A 21,516-nucleotide genomic window follows, 5' to 3' on the forward strand; every position below is an offset into this window, starting at 1 on the left:
AAAAGTTGACACAATTAGCAGGTGTTTATTATAATGCACAAACCATCATGGTACCATCATGCATATTTTATGGGATTAGTAAAGAAAAAGATGTTACCTCATAGAAGAGCCCCTCTGGGAACTGCTGGAAACACTGGGCACACACGAAGCACTGTTCATGGTAAAGTTCCCCATTGCTGTTCACTATCTTCTCTACTGGGTCAAAGCCACTCTTGCAGCGCTCACACATGGCATTGGCCAGTGCATTGGCCATGTTGCTGAGGAGAAGAAAAACAAACTTAAAATCAAGGACAAAGTATATTTCTGTACTCAAAAGATTAGTTGATATAAACCTTAAATAAAATATAATCATTACAAAAAGCTTTTGCAACTGAAGCAAAACTCGCTTCGCTCACGATATTATTGGCTTCAAATAAAGAAATAGTGCCATAGCAGCAGGTATGTTAGTAACAAATGACATTATTATTCACTTGGACAGAAAGACACATTGTGCTACCATGTTTGTTGATCTATCCAAGGCATCTGATTCTCTTGAGCAAACCCTGCTCTTAGGCAGACTCAGTGATGTTGGTTTGGGTGACTGTGTTCAGGAGCTAGCTTGCGGATATATCTCACTGTGTTTATACAGATGGATACAAGTCAAGTTTTCTGGACAGTCCCCCACGGTTAAATTTTAGACCCGTTTTTTTTCTATTTTTAAAAACACAATTTAAAAGAATTGATTTACTGCTAAAATGCAGCTTTATGCAGATGACACCATACTTTACTCTGAGTCAGGGCATTGCCTTTTGTCTGTTGCAGGCATCATTGTGTGGTTTAAAGGTGGTTCATAATGCTAAGAAAACATAACTGTGTATTCTATAATCCGGTTTATTGGCCTTCATTAATCCTAAAGCTGGGAACCAAGTCACTCCGTGCATTGCTTTGAAGGTGACTGCTGGTTGCTTGCCACCATCCCAGGCTCTAGTATCCAAGGTAAGCCCTCTATTGTATTAAGTACCAGGTCATATCTCAGTCAACAGTATTCTTTACTCTCTTTTTTTTTTCCTTTACTCTCACTCATGGTTGCTTCAGTCAGTCACAAAGTTTATCTCAGCTCCTACCTACTTTGTGTTGCCAACCGTTACTTCACCTTGTCACGGCGGGTGAGAAGAGCCGTGTGAAAATAACAAATGAGGATCCAATCGCAGGCAGTAGTGGAGAAGTGAAGGTGGTTTATTGAACACGAAATAAATATAGACAAACAGCAAATGGAGCACGAAATAAACTAGACTGGAGACAACTAAACTACTGAATACGAACTGGAACTCAAACATGAAGCAAGGTGGACGACGGCATAAGATGGTGACAGCGGGGAACACACGGAAGAAACATGGTGGATACACAGACGGACCAGCAACTACAATGACAGAGGACACGACTTAAATACACAGAGAAACACAGGGGAATTACACACAGGTGGTGGACACAGCTGGGAATAATCAACAAGACAAGACAGAGGTAAAACTGAACACACTCACATGAGACGCAGACCTTCACAATAAAACAGGAACAAGAAACCATCACACTAAGACGCAGACTCGACATAGAGAGACAGACAGAAAATGACACATGGAACTAAACTAAACCTGCAAAAACATGACAACTCATAATACTGGGTCAAACTGACCCAGAACCGTGACACACCTGTGGTTACCAAATATTAATTTCCATGGTCTCTGGTTGCCACTTCCCTGCAAATTGTTTTTGCCATACTGAGTAAACTACTTTCTTATCTGCATCAACTCCTATGGCTTACAAAAGAACTGCTATTAATGTATGAGTAGTCCTCTAGACGGCTCCTCTTTAGGGTACCCAGGGTTTTCCCCCCTATTTAATAAGTCCAACCTTATTTCTCTAACTTAATTATAAAAAATATTTTATTGTTTCCTACCATTGATTTTACATCTGTAAGGAATTTCTTTCTGTAACATATTTCCCTAAAGAATAATAATAACAAGGGTCATGCCAGGACACACCTGATGTAGTATCGTCCACCAACATCATAACAGCTGAAAGATATACTGAGTCAAAAGAGAAAGTAATGTGGGAAAGACCAGTCACACACACACACACACACACACACACACACACACACACACACACACACACACACACACACTAAAGTTAATGCTCGTCCATCCAAGAAATGTGAGTGCATGCACTAACATGGATTCATACAGAAAACAAAACAGAACAAAAAACCCCAAACAAAACAGAACAGATGTGGTCTAATGATTTTTTTTTTTTTTTTAAAGTTTGGAAACCTGAGACAGGCAGCAGCTATTAGAATATAATATAATAGAATAATCCTTTAATTGTCCCACAAGGGGAAATTTGGTTGTAACAGCAGCCAAAAAGACACATATACAAACAAACAGTACACAGGACACAGAACAGCTATTGCTGTTTTGCTCGACAATCAGAATTGTTTGTTTTGAGAAACTTTGGGTTTCTCTGGTTTCGTATTTTTGATTACTCTTGGTGTCATGGTTCTGTATTCTGTTTGTTGACATTCGGGCTTTCTCTTCTGATCTTAAGGTTACTGTTCAATTATCTGTGCATTTAGTTAATTGAAGGTTGTGTATCCCCTTTGTGTATTCCCACTCTGTTCCTTGTCTTTGGTCTCCATGTTTTGTCTTCTGTCTGTGTTAAGCCTGGTTGTCTTAGTCTGGGTGTGTCAGTCTTTTCCTGTTTTATTTTGGTGTCTGTTCCTCCCTGTATCTTGTGTCTAGTTTTACTTCCTCCTTAGGCATTATGCTAGTTATCTCCAGCTGTGTTCTCATCTGTTTCCCATTCTCTCGTTATCCTTTGTTTGTATCTATTGCCTCAGTCTTCCCTTGTTTTTGTCACATCTTCTCTCATGGTTGTATTCTCCCTTGCATTATCTTTATTAAAGGGTTTTTTTTATACCTTCCTTAGCTTGTGTTATTTTATACTTCATTTTAGTTTAATAAAAGCATTTTTAGCTTAGTTTAATCCTCTTGTTTCCATGTGCTGTATTCTGAGTGCAACTCTGCCAGCCACACAACCAGTCCTTACATTTTTCTACTGCTGTACTGCTAAAAACACAACTGTAATGTATCACTGGGGGTGGGCCCCAGGCTAATATTTCCTTATGTTGCAAAAACCGGTGCCAGAACAAGCAGCACATTATGAGGCACACCCAAAAACCTGCAACAGAGATTCATGAAACCATCCTCAAAAAACAAAAAGAATTATTTGCAATCTTTTCTTCTGTCAACCATCACATCTGCAAAATTTGTCACAACACACAGTTAAAACCCCCAAACGTTTAGTTCATTTAAATAAAAAGAAAATCTGACACATGAACAGCTGGCACACAGCTGGATGTTTTGATTTTGATTTACAAAATGGAACACAAGCCAATCTGATCTGGCAACGGGCAAACTACGCTCTCTCTCAAACTGAATGAATCTATTATGAAAAATGTGCAACACATCTGTCAAACAGTCAGCTCAAATTTACAGCATCTAGTTTTGGCTATACTATCATCTAATATTTGGCTGATTGGTCCTGTGTGCATCTGACCAGTCTGTATTTACTCCTAAAGGTAGGATTTGTTAGACCGAGCACAGAGATCTGACCAAATGAATCCGGTATGGCAATCTCTACACAATTCTCCCCAATCTGATCCTTTATATTGTCATAACTCTCCAAACCCACTTCTGTTACAAATTATACTCAGGCTGAACTTTGGACTACTTTCATCTCGACCTCAAGCACAGAAAGCAATCAAATGCCAAAACTGCAACATTCGCTGTTAATTAATAAAAGCATATGCCCCCTGCTCAGAATAACAACACCTCCTAACACTTAAGACAAACTGGAGGTGAATGGGAATGTGCAGACATTTGCAGAGATAAAGGAACAACGACAAGGGAACAGCGGGACTGTCCCGGCTTCGCTGCTTTGTTTTAAAGGTCACAATACCACAGTGTATCTAAGCAACAGAAGTACGCACACAAGGCCGTTGAAGGATGTTTATGGAGTGATGCCATCTGTTCATTTAAACTCACACCAACTTGGGAATCATCAAGAATTCCATAAACTTCAAGACATTTTAACTCACTGTTTAGGGCTTTACTCTAAACTGGTCATCATTCCAAATGTCTGCCAAATGGCTTTAAGAATGCGCGCTACATCAAACGGGTAGAGTGAGTGGAGGTTCTTTTAACATGAACACATTGAAACAAGATGTTTCCACTCCTCACATGCTTATCAGACGCATATTGTTTTATATGCCCTGTCTGGGCTGATATCAAACACACTGAGAGCCCTGCCCTGTCCACAGGCTTGGTGGGAGGAAGTGATACATCCTTTAGGCATTTCCACTCTGCTATCAGCTTCTAGCACTCTGTGTGAGCCAAAGACAAGCCAGAGATGCAGATTTCAGAGAAAATACGTTGTTTCTTTAAGCCTGGTGCAATCAATGACAATCCGGCTCTTTTTAAGGCCGTGTAGGCTGAAAAAAAAGTCTCACCAGCTTCTGCATGAACTGCTCATATGGACAAGTCAAGAGAAGGCAAAATGATTTCTAATACAATTAAAATGGGTCCAGATTTCTTAAAACTCCACAGTGAATATAAAGTGGATAAGAGTGGATAAAGAAAATCGTTTTTTATGAGCACCATCTGTTCTCTCTACTCTGCCTTCTCTGGTCTCCATTTATCTTCAGGTCTTCTGATTTGATTTTTCAGTGTTTTCTCATTCTTCTTATATCTTTAATATAAAAAACCTGACTGTTCTGACCATGCAATGGTAAATTTCAGCTTTTCTTAGAATGATTTCAACACAGATTTACAAATAAGAATTGCCTTATTACACTGGTGAGGGCTCACAGTAAAAATAGCCAAATTTTTAAAAAATGATGTCAGCACATGTGCCAGTAATCCCCGTGAACCAACAGCTCGGTTTCCTGACTCGGCCCCTGTATGATGTCATTGAGAACGGATATTCCTAACATGACCATTTTAGGCTGCGAGCACAGAAACCCCACCCATCTGCTGTTCAAACCTTTTGTTTGCTAGGTGCAGCCAGTCAGCGAAAAGTTGGATTACAGGGAGGGGCAGGCTCAAAGATAGAGCTAAAATCAGTGGATGAAATGACTGTCTTAGCACACGAAAAGAAATATTATATTGAAAAGTTCCATTTCAATGTTTTACACGACTGACACGGCTCTTGCTTTCCTCAAAACAAAATTTTCTGTCTCTTCTGTCTCTATTGACTGCTTCCGATGACAGGCCTCTAAGCGTCCTTTAGAGAAACCTGTGGGTGACCCTACATTCATGCTTTCCCACATGTGATGATGTACCCTGATCAGTCAGAAATAAAGTATGTATATTTAGCCTTCCTGTGTTTCAGGCACACATACTTCAAATGCCAGCCAGCATATTCTGCTTTGCATAACAACTCCCCCCCTTGGCACAAAAATAACTCTTCCTGTGTGCTCCCTCCTGTAGCGCTCAGAGCTATCCCTGCACAAACATGGCACCTAAGGAAGCTTAAGCTGATAAAGCCCAGTAAATAAATCAGAATTCTTCACATTCTGTAACACGGCCGTAAGCTCGGGGTTAACACACTAACGCTACGTCAGCAAATGAGCAGAGTAAAGTCCTTAACCCACAATTTCTCTGTCATAATCCCTTTTTGTGTGCACTGCTACCACTTCAATTGGCATGTTGGTTACAAAAAGCATATTCTTAAGCTGAGAATGAGATGATACCAGTCATCATACAGCCAGGCAAAGAAGACAACTCTTTAAGTCCTGTCGATATTTTGGCAGTTGGGCAGCTGAAAGGGGAAAGCAGAAGACTACTACACACCTCAAGGCACAATTTGCACATTCAACATCCTACACTGAGGTATATCTTTTCTTACTACACTCACAGAAATCTGTGGTTAGAGGTCTCCAAGTCACAATAAAATCTTACTTCTGATCTACTTACTAGCGAGCATAAAAATCACAAAACTCCTTGTAGACTTTCACATCACTCTTCCGCCTCTGTGATTTGGACACGGGGACCTCATCCTCCGCTCCATCTCCTCCACCGCCCTGAAGCCTCTGATGGTAGCCGTTCATCTCGCTGTGAGGACTGTGGTGTACAGCTTCATCCTCAGGTATCGATGGAGGCATTCCACGTCCGTTCATATCCATGCTTATCTGAATTAACAGCAATAGTCCGCCTACCGCCGGCTCAAGAGAAATGCTATTAAAAGTCCTTACACTCCAGTAAAAATGCTTTGGGATGCTTCAGTGTTCGTTTCCAGCAGCAGGAATGCAGTAGGCAGGGAGAGCCGTAATCCACATAGCAAGAAGGAGAGCAAAACACCAATCACACTACACTGGGAGTAGTCTCTCTCTCTCTCTCTCTCTCTCTCTCTCTCTCTCACACACACACACACCCTCTCTCATGGACATACTCCCCCCCTTTCTCTCACTCCCCCATCAACTCTCAGCACACACACACACTTTTCCAAACTCGCTGTCTATTCTTGGGCAGGTTGCTGAAATTGAAAGGCCCACCCTGACGCCTGTCCAGGCAGAGGTCACTGTGTCAGATCGCACTTACACACACACACACACACAGCATTATTTTAATTTTTGAAATCCCTAATATATAAACTGTCTTCGCCTGATATCTCCTCATGCTATCAATCTCTGTGTGTGTGTTTGTGTTAAACAGCTGGAGCTCTCAGCTTTCTGGGAGATCTAACAATGTGGCTCCAACTGAGGATTGCGCAAAGCGGGAATGTCAGACAGCGACGCAAAGAGCCTAAAAGAGTCCAGTACAAACCAGGAACAGAGAGAATAACAGTGTAACAGATTACTGTTTATTCCATCTCATGTAAGACATCATTGGATAAACACAGTTGTGAAAGAAACCAAGCAGCAGTGTGTTCGGCAAGCCTGCAGGGGCCAGACTTGAATGCGTAATCAGCCTCCTGATACGAGGTAAGTAGCTAACACATGCAGGAAAAAACAGAAGTGGCTTTAATTGCACGCATTTTCCTTTGTTATTATTATTATTATTATTTTTACACACAAACATCCCTGTTTCTTCCCTTTCCAGCTGTTGTGTTGTTGTGCAAAGCAGGAAATTCACACACAAGAAAAAAAAAAGTTTGGTATCATGTCAAAGTCTGTATCAATGCAAGCTGCCTCGCTGAGTCAGAATCCCTGAACACTTTCATATTCACCAGCTCCAAAAACACCGTTTATGAACTGCTTTTGTTCTTTAAAAGTCTCCGCAGGATTCAAACTTGAATTCAACTGAGAAAATAGTAAGAATCTTCTCCAATATCAGTCTGAAACATCAGAAGCTGTCTAGGGCTACAATTATAAATTTGTTAATCATCTTTCTACCCTATATTGGTCCAAGCCAAGGGCATTCCTTTAAAGCCACAATTCTCTTTGATAGCTCTTTATGTGGCTACACTAAGCTGGCATCTCAAATTAATGACCACTTCCCAAACCATCAAAACAACACCAGGCTATATCCGCAAATACGCTCCAGTGAGGCAAACATGTTTGACTCTCCACACTGGAGAGCAGCCAGTGTGTTAATCCAGCAAAGTAAGGGATGGCTGATGATTGCTTAAACCTGTAAAGCGTCAGCACCACGATGTTCAAGTCCCATGTGTCATTGTGCGTCCAGCTGAAACATGTCGGAGTCCTTCAGTATAAGTCTTACTACATGACTCCATTCTACAAATAGACACCCAGTGGAGCCTCGACTCCAAACTAGGTGCTGGCAGCTGCTGTTTTGTGTCTGTGTATGTGTGCGAGAGAATTTGTATACATGATAGAGGCCAACTCTGTCTTCGGAGTGGAGGAAGGCTACATAACTTCACATTCAAAGTCTATTACCCACATTTTTTTCTTGCTTGTTTTTAAAAGCATCATAGCTGTAGATTTTTTTTTCATGCCTCTTCTCGATACCAACGCATAAGCTTGCGACTAGCTGACTGGTGCTCTTGCTAGGCAACACCAGAGATACTAACTGGTGTAAAGACATTGTTCATATTTTATTAAAATACAATAGTAGTTTTACAGTGACTGAAAGATGTTACGAAACCACTGGCAACCGGAGAAGATGCCTATCTGTGATAGGAAGATGCAAACGAGTGAGAAAGTAAGCAAAGTAAACTCAGGAGGTAGAGACTCGGGGGGTAATCAAAAGGTTGCCAGTACGCAGATGCCTTAAACCTGCATTCTTTCTTTCTAGGAATGGGAGACTCCTCTGGTTGCAAAAATCAACTGATTGTATCAAAGTGTACAGGCTTTGATTTATAACCTGAGGCAATGAGTTTCTTGTGAGTTCATGGTCTCAGTTGCTAGTTTTAAGCTTGCTGAATAATATGTGGTGTTTAATCTGTAACTTTCTTGATTCAGGTAAAGAAAAGAGGGGTAAAGTACTGATAAGTGGCTCCTACTCATATTTACCCCACATGTGTCATGCCTGCTTTCCAAACATCAATATGGTGAAAAAGCTCAAGGCTTCACAACAGGACTATACTAACCCTTGGATGACATCTTGGTAGGTATGTCTGAACAATCTGGTTGTCATCAAAAGACAAAGTCTGGATTCATACATAGATGACATAATCAGCCAGACATATCACCGGGCACTATTTAAAGACTCGAGAGCTTTTTCAGAAAAGAGCATTGTCTGTCATAATGTCACGTGGTCTGTGCGGCGAATCTTAGCCACTTGGAATCAGTATTGAGTGACCGGGGCACAATGGACGCAGGGTGGGTGCTGAACAGGAAGCTTTCCTCCTGATTACAGTCACAGCACAGTGTTCCACCCTCAAAAATGAAAGACTTGAACAAACAATTATTCAAGTTCTCTGGTGCCCACACTGACCATAGTTGTCTTTACAAGTTGGTTATTTTCTAACCATAGTGTCAATTTGAAAATATTGAATGTGCCAATATTGAAACTGGAAAATTCAATTGTTATAACTTTTCTTCTCTAGATATTATTTAAAGGCCAAACAAGTGACTTCACCCCAGAGCAGAGTTTGTCATTACTCAAAATGACTGTTTAGACATGTGAGGAGATGAAACCGCTCAAACTGTGCCTCTCGTTTTTGTTGATCATTCTAGACACACCTAAACTAGAAAATGTGAAAAAAAAACACCTTCACATAGGACTTTCTGTCTTAGATTCCTGAAGCATCCAAGACACAATACTGACAGAGTTTTGTTGCTTTTTACAACTCAGATTGGACAGTAAGTGTATAGTCTGATCCCAGCACTCAGCCAAAGAGCTTCTCAATACTAGTGAAAGAGAAAGAGAGAGATAATGTGAGTGTTGATATGAACGTCAACCTGAGCTTAAAACTGGCTACAGCAACTGTCAGCAGTTGGATAAATGTCTCTGGTGTGTTCCTTTAGCAGGACAGGATTTTTAGGCTTCATTCACTCCTTGTTAAATCTGACGTAATAGTGTCAAGCACTACTGAGGATTAAAAAAAGATACTCTAATACAGGGATCAGTGTAGTTGGTCTTCCAGCAGTTATAATCAGGTAAATAATCAAGGCATCTATGAAAGAGAATTGCTGTTTCTTTAATATTAAACACAAAAATGGTGAGCACTGTGTTTTAATTTAAGAATGGAACAAAGATTTTAAAAATCTATTCAAAAAGTAAAGACAAGATGGAAAAAACAACCTTTAACCACATTATGAGTATCGATGTTGCATAGTTTGCCCACCAGAGGGCACTCCACAACATCCCTAATGGAAACAGAGTGGATAGAGCAGAGTCAGAGTTATCTGCGTAAACAAGTAATCTGAGACTTTTTTTCCTGACAAGTTCCCAGTTGGCAACATGTGTTTGGAACAAACACAAAAAACTGTTTTTGTGCTTGTTACGTTTAAACACGTAAATAAATAACTAAATAAAACAAATGCTAAGGCAATGTGTTTGTGCTTTGTGTATCTGAAAGAAAAAAATATTTCGTAGATATGTTATTGGTTGATCATATTAGATTTTTAACTGAACAAATATCCGTGTCAGCATCGGCTGCATAACATAAAGTGAATAATTATATAATCTAGTTTTAAGCTAACATTAGCAACAGCTTTCACTTAAATTAAGGGTCAATGAGTGTGGTACAGTGTCAACATCATCATGCCAGGGCGAAAGCACCGAAAAAGTAGTTTTGCAGTGTTCTGAATTATGTCATCTATATATTGTTTTGTGGTTTGAATTGTTTGCCACAAAAAAATCATGTACTTTATCTTAATCCTCAACCAAAATCAGAACATGGGACACTCGGGATAGTGTGTCCAGCATTAGCTTGAAAGAGTGCTATAAATGACCAGTGCTAATAAAAGTCTGGAGAGGGGGAATCACTGGAGGGTTCACAGGTCAGGTTCCAATTAAATGACCTGGGCTTGTCTCCAACTGTGGAGCATGTTTAGACATTAGACAGAAAAAGGATAACAGATTTTTTCTTTATGATTTCTGTGTGCAATATTTGAGACCTTTTCCTTTCTTTTTTTCTTTTTTTTTTTTACAAAAGGAACATTAGATGTGCTGAACCAACATTTGATCCCTTTATAGACTCTATCACTGTCCGAGCCCTTGGCACTCATGATAAGCATCCATTGATTACAAAGGAGCTGATGTTTAGATGTGCACTTTTTTGACTAGCTTATCCTAAAAACACAAATACAGGTCCTCTATTTTTCAAATGAGCAAATAAACACGGCAGAGCTTCAGCAGAGTTCGGGAGCATACACCGATCAGGCATAACATTATGAAGATCTGCTTAATATTGTGTTGGTCCCCCTTTTGCTGCCAAAAGAACTCTGACCTGGAGTTCACGAGACCCCTGAAGGTGTGCCATGGTATCTAGCACCAAGATTTTAACAGCACTGATCAGTGACGTAGGGCCTTCATAGATCTGACTTGTTTGACCTACACAGTCAACAAATACTTGATTGGATTGAGATCTGGAGACTTTGGAGGCTAAGTCAACAACCTCAAACTCATTGTTGTGCTCCTCAAACCATTCCTGAAACATTTCTGCTTTGTAGTAGGGCGTGTCACCCTGTTGAAAGAGGCTATAGCCATCAGGGAGTACTCCAACGGGTCGGATCCACTATTGGATTTGTAGCATTGCTTAGGTTTGTGGTACGTGTCAAACTAACATCCAGATAGATGGCAGGACCCATGTTTTCTCAGCAGAACATTGTCCACACTGCCTTCTTCCTACAGGGCATCCAATTCTATTCTATTTGGTTTTTAAACTTAAGATGGAACCAAACCAGTTTTGTTGTTTTTATGTATATATAATAACAAAGCAGGTCATTTATTCATACAATATAATACAGAACATTTATGTTTAAATGTATATTACTCTAGGCTTAATTGGCCTCTTTCTGCAGGCTCGCTTTAAAACTGGAATCAGCAGCAGTTCTGATTCCTCTCAGCTGATGCAACACAAGGAGTCTCAGACCAAAGAAACTAATCTAACACACCACCTGTAACATACTCGCAGTGTCAACAGCAGCCATGGAAACACAGACCTGACGTCTCTTTGAGCAAAACCTTTGGCACCAAGTCAAGTGTACACACACCAGCACAAGCATAGAAGTGCACACAAACATGTAAAACTGAGTGATTCGATGAGTGTGTCCTGAAGGCCACTTTGACCTCCACTATCAAATGTTCAATCCCATTTAACTGCCCAGGACAGGAAAAACACACAAAGCATAACAGCAACATGTCACATGCTCTTTGTTATTAGTGCAGAGTTACTAGCAAGTTGCAATCTTCATCTTCGTTTAAAGATTATTTAACATCACCCCATCCCCAATAAATATGAATCAACTGATCATTACATGTAACGAATAAATAATTTTTACATAGTTATGGATGTTTTTTTGGTTTGGAAAATGTAAATGTAATCTAATCTTTGAAATTGCGGTGTTTGTTTTCTTTGTCAACATTGCAACTGCTCCACCTAATTCTGATGACGACAAGTGGAAGTGTGTAGGCGGATCTAACTGCAGGGCCGGAGGTAAGGGGTGGCCATGGCCACTGACAACAGAGATTAAAATGTGGCCACCCCTGTAGCCAAACCACACAACCAATAGTGAAGTAAGAGGTTATGCACACAATCATAAAACTCAAATTAGACTACTATTTACTGTTCTTCAAGCAGAACCTTTTTTGTGATATTAACTATTATTCCCTCACACGGATAGTCAACAGTACATGAATTGTCATAGGATTTATACCTATATAAAAAAATGATTAGGCAATCAAATAAAAACTGTTTCCACCCAAACCTTTAATCAGTTTGATAAGTGTTTCCTTCTTTGTGTTTTTAATGATTCATTTTGCTCTTCTGATTTGCTTGTTAAGGTTCACTATTATCAGCTTTACTTACAGCATCTGCTTCATTTCGGTTCTGCTGAAAATTTATCGGACATGTCTGGCACCAAAAATAGCCTAATAACCTGCCACTGTTAAATCCTGTAGCACTGTTTCTTTGGTTATATTTCTCTCTGAAATATAAATATTATCTCTTTCCCCCTTGGACGCCTGCTAGGAATAGCCCATGTTCCTCTTACTTGAACTGTGCAGTTTGTGTCATATTTCAAGCCTGCTTCTAGAGGAATATGACTGATGCATGAGCTGTGCGTAAGCTTAGAAGGATGCCACGCTGAGGATGTGAACAAATGGGTGAAAAATTTGTCTGACAGACAACTCATCCAAGCAGAGAAAAACATCCTTGCTAAAGGGTTGAACTTTGCTGTGATGCCGAGACAAATCCTGCTAGTGGAACTGATCACAGCCACAGAAACAGCAATTCAAAACAACAACATTGCAGACGTGAAAGAAGAGCAACTACGGACAAAGGTTTCGGCCTGTCTCAGCAACGCAAAGCCCCAAGCATCCAACATCAACATGGAGGAGAGGGAGGCACTCACATCACTTAGTAATGACAACAACATTATCATCCTTCTGGCAGTCAAGGGTGACAAAAATGCTAATGAGCCCCTGAAACGACAACCAGTCTTCATTCCACCTGTTTCAGTAATAAAGGCAGAAAAATTGGTGTGTCATGGGTTCCCCAGGTTCACCCATTGTGGCCAACTTGTACATGGAAGAAGTGGAAAAGAGGACTTTGTTATCCTACAATGGAACACCACCAACTCATTGGTTCAGATATGTGGAGGACACCTGGGTGAAAATCAAATCTCAGGACATACCACAGTTCACTGATTACATTAACTTGGTGGACTAACACATCAAATTCGCCAGGGAGTATATGAAAAGTCGCAGGTTACCCTTCTTAGCCTGTGAGATTTCCATCAGTAATGGGGGACATTTAAAAGCTAATGTGTACTATAAACCAATGCATGCGAACCAGTATTTAATGTTTGAATCACAAACTGGGTGTCATCAGGTCGCTACAACACAGAGCAAACACCATCTCCACAGACAGAGCGGCCAGGGAAGCAGAAAAACATCACATAAACAGGGCCCTGGGTAAATGTAGTCATCCCTGCTGGATATTTGTTAAAGATGGGAAGGCACCTAAAGAAAGCTCCAGCCGATGCCGGAGAGAAGGACAACCGCTGCCTAAGTGAAAACCCTTAGTGATCCTTTCTGTGTCAGGAGTATCGGAACAGTTGAGTTGCGTCTCACATGACAGAGTGGATCAGAAATACAAGAGTAAATAAATGCCCACTGTCTTTCTCACCTCCGTTTTCTGACTTCTGTAGTTTAAAGCAGTCTTATCATTTATTGATGCTGCCTAAATGTAATTCTAGATAAATACAAACACTGCACAGTCACAACTGTCACAGGGATATTTAATTAATTTGTTATTTTTATGCACTATATTCATATAAGCTGTCTGTGACACTGCATTTGAATACCTGTTAAACACAGCGGCCCTGCTGAGTCCGATGTTATTGCCTCACCAAAGGTTTGATTTTAATTTAGTTGTTTAAATGTTAATTGCTCCGCCTGCTCCTCAAACCCTTTTTCAGGGTTACAGGGCGAGAACGGAGCTTTTTTTTTTTTTGGTTTGGCTCAACACACCTCTGAAGAGAGCCCTCTTTCTGTCCGCATTCCTGACATTTTTGCATGCCACATACGACTCAGCATCTCACACACACTCGCAGAAACACACATCAGAGGAGAGCGACAGCGCAAGAGACAGAGAGAGATGCGTCTGACAAAAAGAAACCAACAGACATCCAAAACTGATGTTATCATATTATAAAAACCAATATTACAAAACTCTGTACATGTACACATCTGTTGCTGCTGCTGCTCACATAACTCACAGGAATTCAACCATCAACCACAATACTTACTGTTCAAACACCACAGAAAATATCACCTTATCCATCCACGCTAATACGCAACACATCGGTAAGTAGTTTTCTTCAAAGAGCCTGTAGTAAAGATAAGTATCTGTAGTATACCACACACCACATTTGCTATTTCATGTGAGACTGCAAGTCAGTGCTGATGATAAGGAAGCTGATAAGTTTGACAACACTTGGACCCCACACTAAAAATCAATGTTTGTGAACTGAGATTAAACCCTAAAAGAAACATCGAACAAAGACTTCAAAAACAGATTTGAAGAAGTTAATCGTTTGTTATCTCGCCGAACACTTCTGTAAGCACACTGCAGTACTTGACATGACCTTTGAAGAACCCGCACACTTTTAATGGTTTTTTATTTGAAATGCTAAGTGTCATTGTTGAGCCATTAAAAACCATTTACATGTGTGAAAACCAAAGTGGGCTCAACGCCCTGTGTAGACCACACTTCCTAAAAACTGAGTGCTACAGACTGACAATCGCATTGAGATGTCGGCCAATACAACACACACAATGACACAAGAAAATTGTGTGCATAAATCGTTATTTCTCACCGTAAATGTGACAGTTTGCACCCACCTGTAGCTGTCCCAAGCCAAACTCTCGCTGACATTTCCATTGTCTGGTTTTTCCTTCCTTCGCCTGTATAAGTCTGAGTTTGACAACTCTTTCAGCCTCAAAGAGTTCATCTCCCCTTTGCCTTGCTTTCTCTCTCTCCCTCCCTCTCTTCCTTCCTTCCTTCCTACCTCTCGTCGGCTGAAAACGCTCAGTCCCCAGTACGAATTGTTGAGTCTCGTCTCACTCCAGTACTTGTCTCTCACATACACTTCCAGGGCTCAAACCCTTGAGCACACAGAGGTGTGGTTATGTGGTTACACACCTATCAAAAAAGATATGCTCCCCCTCCCCCTCCTGCAGCAGGTAGAAGGGGGGGAATGCATCACAGGAAGGAGGAGACAAAAGAAGAAGAAGAAGAGTCCTCGACCTTTCAACACTGTCAACGCAGTCTCTGTTCACCTCCTACATCTCTCTGCCTCAGCACTCTCTGTACAGCAAATAAAAGCTGGAGAAGAAAAGGCATGAAGAGCTGATAAAAAGAAGCAGATTTATTTTCTCACACTTAGAATACACTCATACAGAGTGTGAGTGCCTTCTGCATAATCCTTAAGAAGGCATTCATGTTGGAGCTTTAAAGTAAAAAAATGTCAATATTGCCAATAAGTATTTGTAGATGTCTTGTTTGTTCATAAAGAAACTTTATTATGATCGATGACAGGAATATAAAGCCAAACTTCAAACTTCTTGTACTTTGGAACGCACTAAGGACCAGCGCTGATATCTGATCACGGGTACACGGGTCGGCACGGATACTATTTTCACAGCTTTTGTAAACTGAAATTATTTCCCAGCAACAAACAACAAACTATTGAGAAAAAGCAAAACGTCACTCTATGAATAATTCATCACAGCACTATGTGGGAGCGCTTATGTGGGAAGGGCTAATCTACAGCGAACACAAACCACAACAGATATTCAGGCGCAAACCTCTCAAAACATGAAGCTGTGATGTCATCAGAGAAGGGACGGGGTTCGGTAAACAGCATTCACAGCCATCAACTGACTATATGCACGCTCTGTCAAGGAAGCTCCCTCACACAGAGCATTTCCTGAGATATAAAGTCGAAGGGTGCGCGACTTCTTGCTCTGCGTGCTTATATGTGCTAAAGTGCAGTATAGCGATCAGATGCATATTTCTTTGTCGGCCTTGAAGCCCCCTGATCCTGCTGCGCTTTGCCACAGGCGAGTCTTTTGTCCCTCACGTTACATCTTGTATAAAAAGGCAGGAAGGTTGTGTTTAGCTAAAAGAAGACTATACTGCACAGATGGCCTGTTTACCTCTGCCCTGCGCCTAAATTTAAATAAACCTAATTTAAATATTTTACTGCCCACAAAACAAATATAAGGTTACGTTCTCTTATTTCATTGGAGGATTTTAAAAGGATCTATTTATGTATCTGCAGCTACTCTTGCACATGCCTACTCAGTCTGCTGGGCTTGAAGAAGGTGCTGTGTTCTGAACTAGTAGATAAGACAGAGAACCGACCAGCATTCATCTTTGTCTGGGCAGTTTTACTCATTTTATGGCTAGTTCCTAGAGTTTGTGTACTCTAAACATCTGCGGTACTCCGCTGCATGCCAGAAAGCATACCTGGCTACAACAGGAAGGTGTTTAGTTCAAACTTGCAGAGCACAACAGGTAGCTGGGTTGGATCATGGTGTCACCATACATGAACCACTTTGGAGTTCATGTGACTCATTCATTTAACTTCATCTCCTCTAAAAGTGTCCTGGTGCAGCTGGTTTGGTGTTAACATCTGCACAACGCAACCACAGGTCGAGGAGAGGTGTCAAAACACCTTTGAAACAATTATTTCATTTATTATATTATTGTTTATTAGCACATTTTGTAGAAAGTTAACAGCTCAGCTATAAAGGTGCTGGTTATAGAACAACCTACTACTTCTCATGAGTTAATTCTGATTGCTTTCTTAGGAGTTCTTTTTATTAAATAAAATGACCATTAGAGATGCAAAGGTACAGCTCAGGTTTGAAAGCTGTTTGACGGCTGACAAAAATCATGTATGTACAGACAACTACACGCAACATTTCCACCCCGCAGATTCACCTTCAACAGCCTGCCTTGACCTGTTCAGCATTCCACGTAGCCTTAACAAACACTTGCTCTCACACACACACACTCATGCACAGAGTGTGAATTTTGAAATTTAATGTCAGCTTCACATCCTGGAGCAGCTGGAACAGGGTCACAGCAGCTCCGGCTGACATGTCTCAGTATGCCATAACACTCATGATGAATCCCAGACCGTTCTCTTTCTTCCCCACTCTTCACATGCTTCAGCCAGTTTCTAAAAGTTTCCTCGGAACGAATAAAAGCGTGCCAGCTGTATTTCGAAAAGAGGAAAAGTGATGTTGTGCAATGACATTTGTGCAATTTGGAATTTAAGGGGATATGTTGAGTTAAGACTGACTCATCGTCATCACCACACATACACACAAGCTGAGCAGACGTTTCCCACAAGCCCAACAAGCCTTCCACCATGAACACACTGCCACTGTGTGGCCGTTGCTGATATTACAGCTACTCTTACTGACTTCAATCCTACGCTTTTCATATTCGGTTTGTGTGACATGCACCACTGCAGGTAAGAGATGAAACCCATCACAGTGGGATTAAGAAACAGTGCTAACAGTAGCACAATGCTGCTTCTCGTTTAATTTAAGGTGTTGCATGCCAGCTCTGCGTGCCTATGTGTGGTTTACGTTCATGCCAGAAAACAAACTTCATCACAATGATGATTAATATGTTATACAACAATAAGCTGACAGTGGAATTACAGCTTTTCTCTGCAGAAAAGAGGAATGAAAGTCAGTAGAAGAAACAGAATAAATGTGTGTGAATGAGAGGGATACAGGTTGAGGGTAGATGAATTTTAATACCTGGGGTCATCCAACCAAAGCAACGGACTGCACAAGAGAGATGGAGGAGAGAGTGCAGGTAAGGAGGATTGGGTGGAGATGAGTGTCAGGGCTGATTTGTGAGAAAAGGATGGGAGCAAGAGTGAAAGAGAAGGTGTACAAGATGGCAGTGAACCCTTCTATGAAATATGAAATGATGGTTTGCAGGGCGTGGCAGTGAAAAAAAGATCAGAGGCAGAGGTAAAGATTTTCATTATGTGTAACCAGAAGGTACATCAGAGGGACAGCTCAGGTTGAGGGTTTTAGCGACATAGTGGGAGACGCAAGACTAAGATGGTTTGGACATGTGCAGAGGAAGGATGGTGGATATACTGGACAAAAGATGTTAAAGATAAAGCTGCAATACAACAGGAGGATCAAGAGGAGATTTGTGGCTGTAGTAAAGGAGGACATGCACGCATAGACGTGACAGAGGATGACAGGGTTAGGATGAGATGGAGGCAGATGATCTGCTGTGCCGACCCCAAAAAAGCAGCAGCAGAAGAAGGCAAAGACTTCAGGCCCTTAAGTATCAACTGTGCAACATTTAAGTGCCACAGCCTACCTGAGTATTGTTGCTGACCATGTCCATCCCTTTATGACCACAGTGTACTCATTTTCTGTTTCCTGTTTCCAGCCAAGCCACAAAGCCCAAACATCTCAACCTGGTTTTTTTTGGCCACCTAACAATATGTTCATTGTACTCCACAGTCACCAAATTTCAAACCAATAACGCACCTTTGAGATGTGGTGGAAGACAGGAGATTGTGCAGCTGACAAATCTGCAACAACTGTGTGATGCAATCATGTCAATATTAGGTCATTTCTGAAGGTGGTCAAATAGGTACACTATATAATGTTAAATTAAAATAATAAATTGATTCTTGCCAGGATTGACACCTGCATGAGGAAGCACAGACAACTAAAACAGACGAACACCCTGACATGTCTTTCACTTGTGCACGTAGTAAAGCCTCGCAGCTGCTAAAATCACAAAAAGTGATAATGAAATGTAAAAAAACCAAACATCTTACCAATATTTTGTCAGACTGCAGCTAGAATATTTCGGCCGTTGGTGCAAAGTCCCCTTTGCTATAACTGCAAACACTCTAACAACCGTTATCTCAGTCAACGCGGCCACATCACTTCCTGTTCACAGCTGTGTGTGTTTGTGGTCACTTGTGTCTACATGTTAGCACTGTGTGTGTTTGAGAGTGATGGGGGGGGGGGCGTTGTTCAGGCCACTGGCTCGCAGAATGTTTGCCAGGATAAAGGCAGGGTGTGAGGAGGACAGATAAAAGGTCACATGGAAAAAGGGGAAAATGGAGGAACGAAGTGGCGCGAGGAGCCGTTGATGAAGAAGCGTTGATAATAAAGTAATTCTCACAGAGCTGCGAAATTTGGTGTTTCTCTCAGTTTTAATCAAGAGGGTAAACCACAGGCTGAGCTCATGTTATATTGTGTGTGTGTGAGGGATTCATCATAGTGATGGGTGTGCCTTCATATGTCTAACAACAGGCTGTTTCACTGTGATGAGACAAAAGAGATTGCTAAATATCTCCCTGCTGAAATAACCAAGCGCCCATTTATCTCTACCAACAATATGATTGGTTCAGTTTTTCAGTTCCCTGATTCAACTTAGATTAACTCTCTGGATACATAAATTCTTTGGAAAGATTCACTACCATTATCACAGGATACAGAGAGAGAGAAAAAAATTTTTTTCTCACATCTTCAAAAATGCATATCACATTAAAATAATAATTTTTAAAAGTCCTGATGTTCAGTACAACATATTACAAGCTAATCTTGATACAAATAATCAAGGAGGAGGAACTCAAGTCATGCACGGCGTGTAGGGAATCTTTAGCTCGCAGTCAATTGCAGCAAAAGATTCCCGGTTTGATCCCAGGAGGAAACACAGATCCCTTTGGGGATGTGTCAGGATGAGAAAAAAAACCTGCCAAATCAAACATGTGGGCTATAAACAACAAAGCAGCCAAAAGTAGCTACTTCTTCTTCTGTCTGCAGGATTAATAATAGCTACATCTGCCTCACCCGATTTAAAGGCCATCTTTTCCACACACAAACACTGAGGAACTTCTGTAATTACTGTACGATCATTACACATCCTGTTGGTCCATACTTCCCCATGCATCGGTCAGGCTCCCAGCTGACTAACAGAAGAGTTTTTCTTGCTCTGAATGAGCCTTTGAGAGGTGACTGCACATGACAGCAGGCATGAGCGGAGCATTTATTAACCCTTTACCTCTTAAAAGCCTTCTAGGAGTAACCTTTCAAGCACTCTTCTGAACTGAGCAGCTTCTGTCCAATTTCAGGCCTGCTTATAGAACAAAATGACTGAGTGTACATCAGATGTTAGTGAGAGTGGTCTCTGCCTCTGCAGATCTTCATGAGGGAAAGAGTTAAAGGCAGAAGTCTGTGCTTTTTCCTGTCAAACACTTTAATTAGTTGCAAACCAAAGGCTAAAAACATCAACAGGGTTTCATAAAAGCCGCAGACAATCCTTCAGCGTACTTACAAAGAGGAACCATAGTGCTTTAGAGCAGCACTGTGGCGTGAATGGTTTCTACCTGTAGGAAAGAACTTTGGCGCCCCCAAAAGGAAAAAAACAACAAAACAATTGTTTTTTTTTTATCAGTTTTTTTTTTTTTTTTTTGGGGGGGGGGGGGGGGGGGGTGATATACATTTTTGCTCATTTATAATAATTTAAAAAAGCAACAGGAAAATGCAAAGACTTCTGTTAGATAAAATAACACAACCTCATTGCCTTTAATGTTTTAGTAGCAATTAGTCATTAGCCAAGAAAAAACTCTTGCTGTGGCGACGTTACCTTGATTAATTACTGTGATTGAGGCTAACTGCTGCATCAGTTACAAAGTCATCTTCTTTTTATTTGGACTTTATTTATCAAAAACAGCAGTCCAGACACTTTTAACACTATGTTGTTTTCTTGTCATCAGTGGGTGGCCATAGCTCAGGTAGAGCAGGTGTAGTAATCTGGAGGTTGGTGGTTTGATCCCTGTCTGCGCCAAAGCATCCTCAGGCAACATACTGAACCCCAAGCTGCTCTCCGGTGCATCCATTGGAGTGTGAATGTTAAACAGAAAGCAATCAGTTGTAGAAAAAAATTAGTTGTATGGATGAGGCATGTTTTCAGTCCTCAAGTTGAGTAGAAAAGCTCCATTTAAATTTTGTCAGTTTGCTGTTCTGGAGGATTCGGGTGTGTGTTAAGGCAATGCTACAATCTTACCAGGAAAGAACGTCCCAGCAAATTCACCCCAATGCCAGAATGCACAATGCTCAGACAAACTGCAACCCCCCCCCCCCCCCCCCCCCCCCCCGAGCTACACTTCAGACTTTACAGGCCTCATTTAAAGAATGAATAAGTATGTGTTGTTAGGAAGGGTTTCCAGGAGAAAGCCTCCTCTCTCTGAAAAACAAACAAAACAAAATGTGGCGGCACGAACTTAGGTTTGCAACGCTGCATCTGCACAAACCACAAGATTTCTGGAAGACATGAATCCAA

General features: G+C 41.0%; 1 protein-coding gene across 8 annotated transcripts in view; it reads right to left on the reverse strand.

Annotated features, from left to right (window-relative positions):
* Nucleotides 1–21,516, reverse strand: part of lims2 (LIM and senescent cell antigen-like domains 2) — a 35,297-nt gene that overhangs the window by 11,514 nt on the left and 2,267 nt on the right. The window contains exons 1-2 of one of the 8 annotated variants that reach the window (XM_082508636.1): nucleotides 19,001–19,084; nucleotides 98–257 (exon numbers count right to left, since the gene is read on the reverse strand). In XM_082508636.1, the coding sequence (XP_082364762.1) occupies nucleotides 98–253 (156 nt within the window). In that variant the 5' untranslated portion in view covers nucleotides 254–257; nucleotides 19,001–19,084. The other 7 variants (XM_082508633.1, XM_082508632.1, XM_082508635.1 and 4 more) reach the window with 7 other exon arrangements.

This window comes from Aulonocara stuartgranti, assembly GCF_965226115.1.
Source record: "Aulonocara stuartgranti genome assembly, chromosome: 16".
Lineage (NCBI taxonomy): Eukaryota > Metazoa > Chordata > Actinopteri > Cichliformes > Cichlidae > Aulonocara > Aulonocara stuartgranti.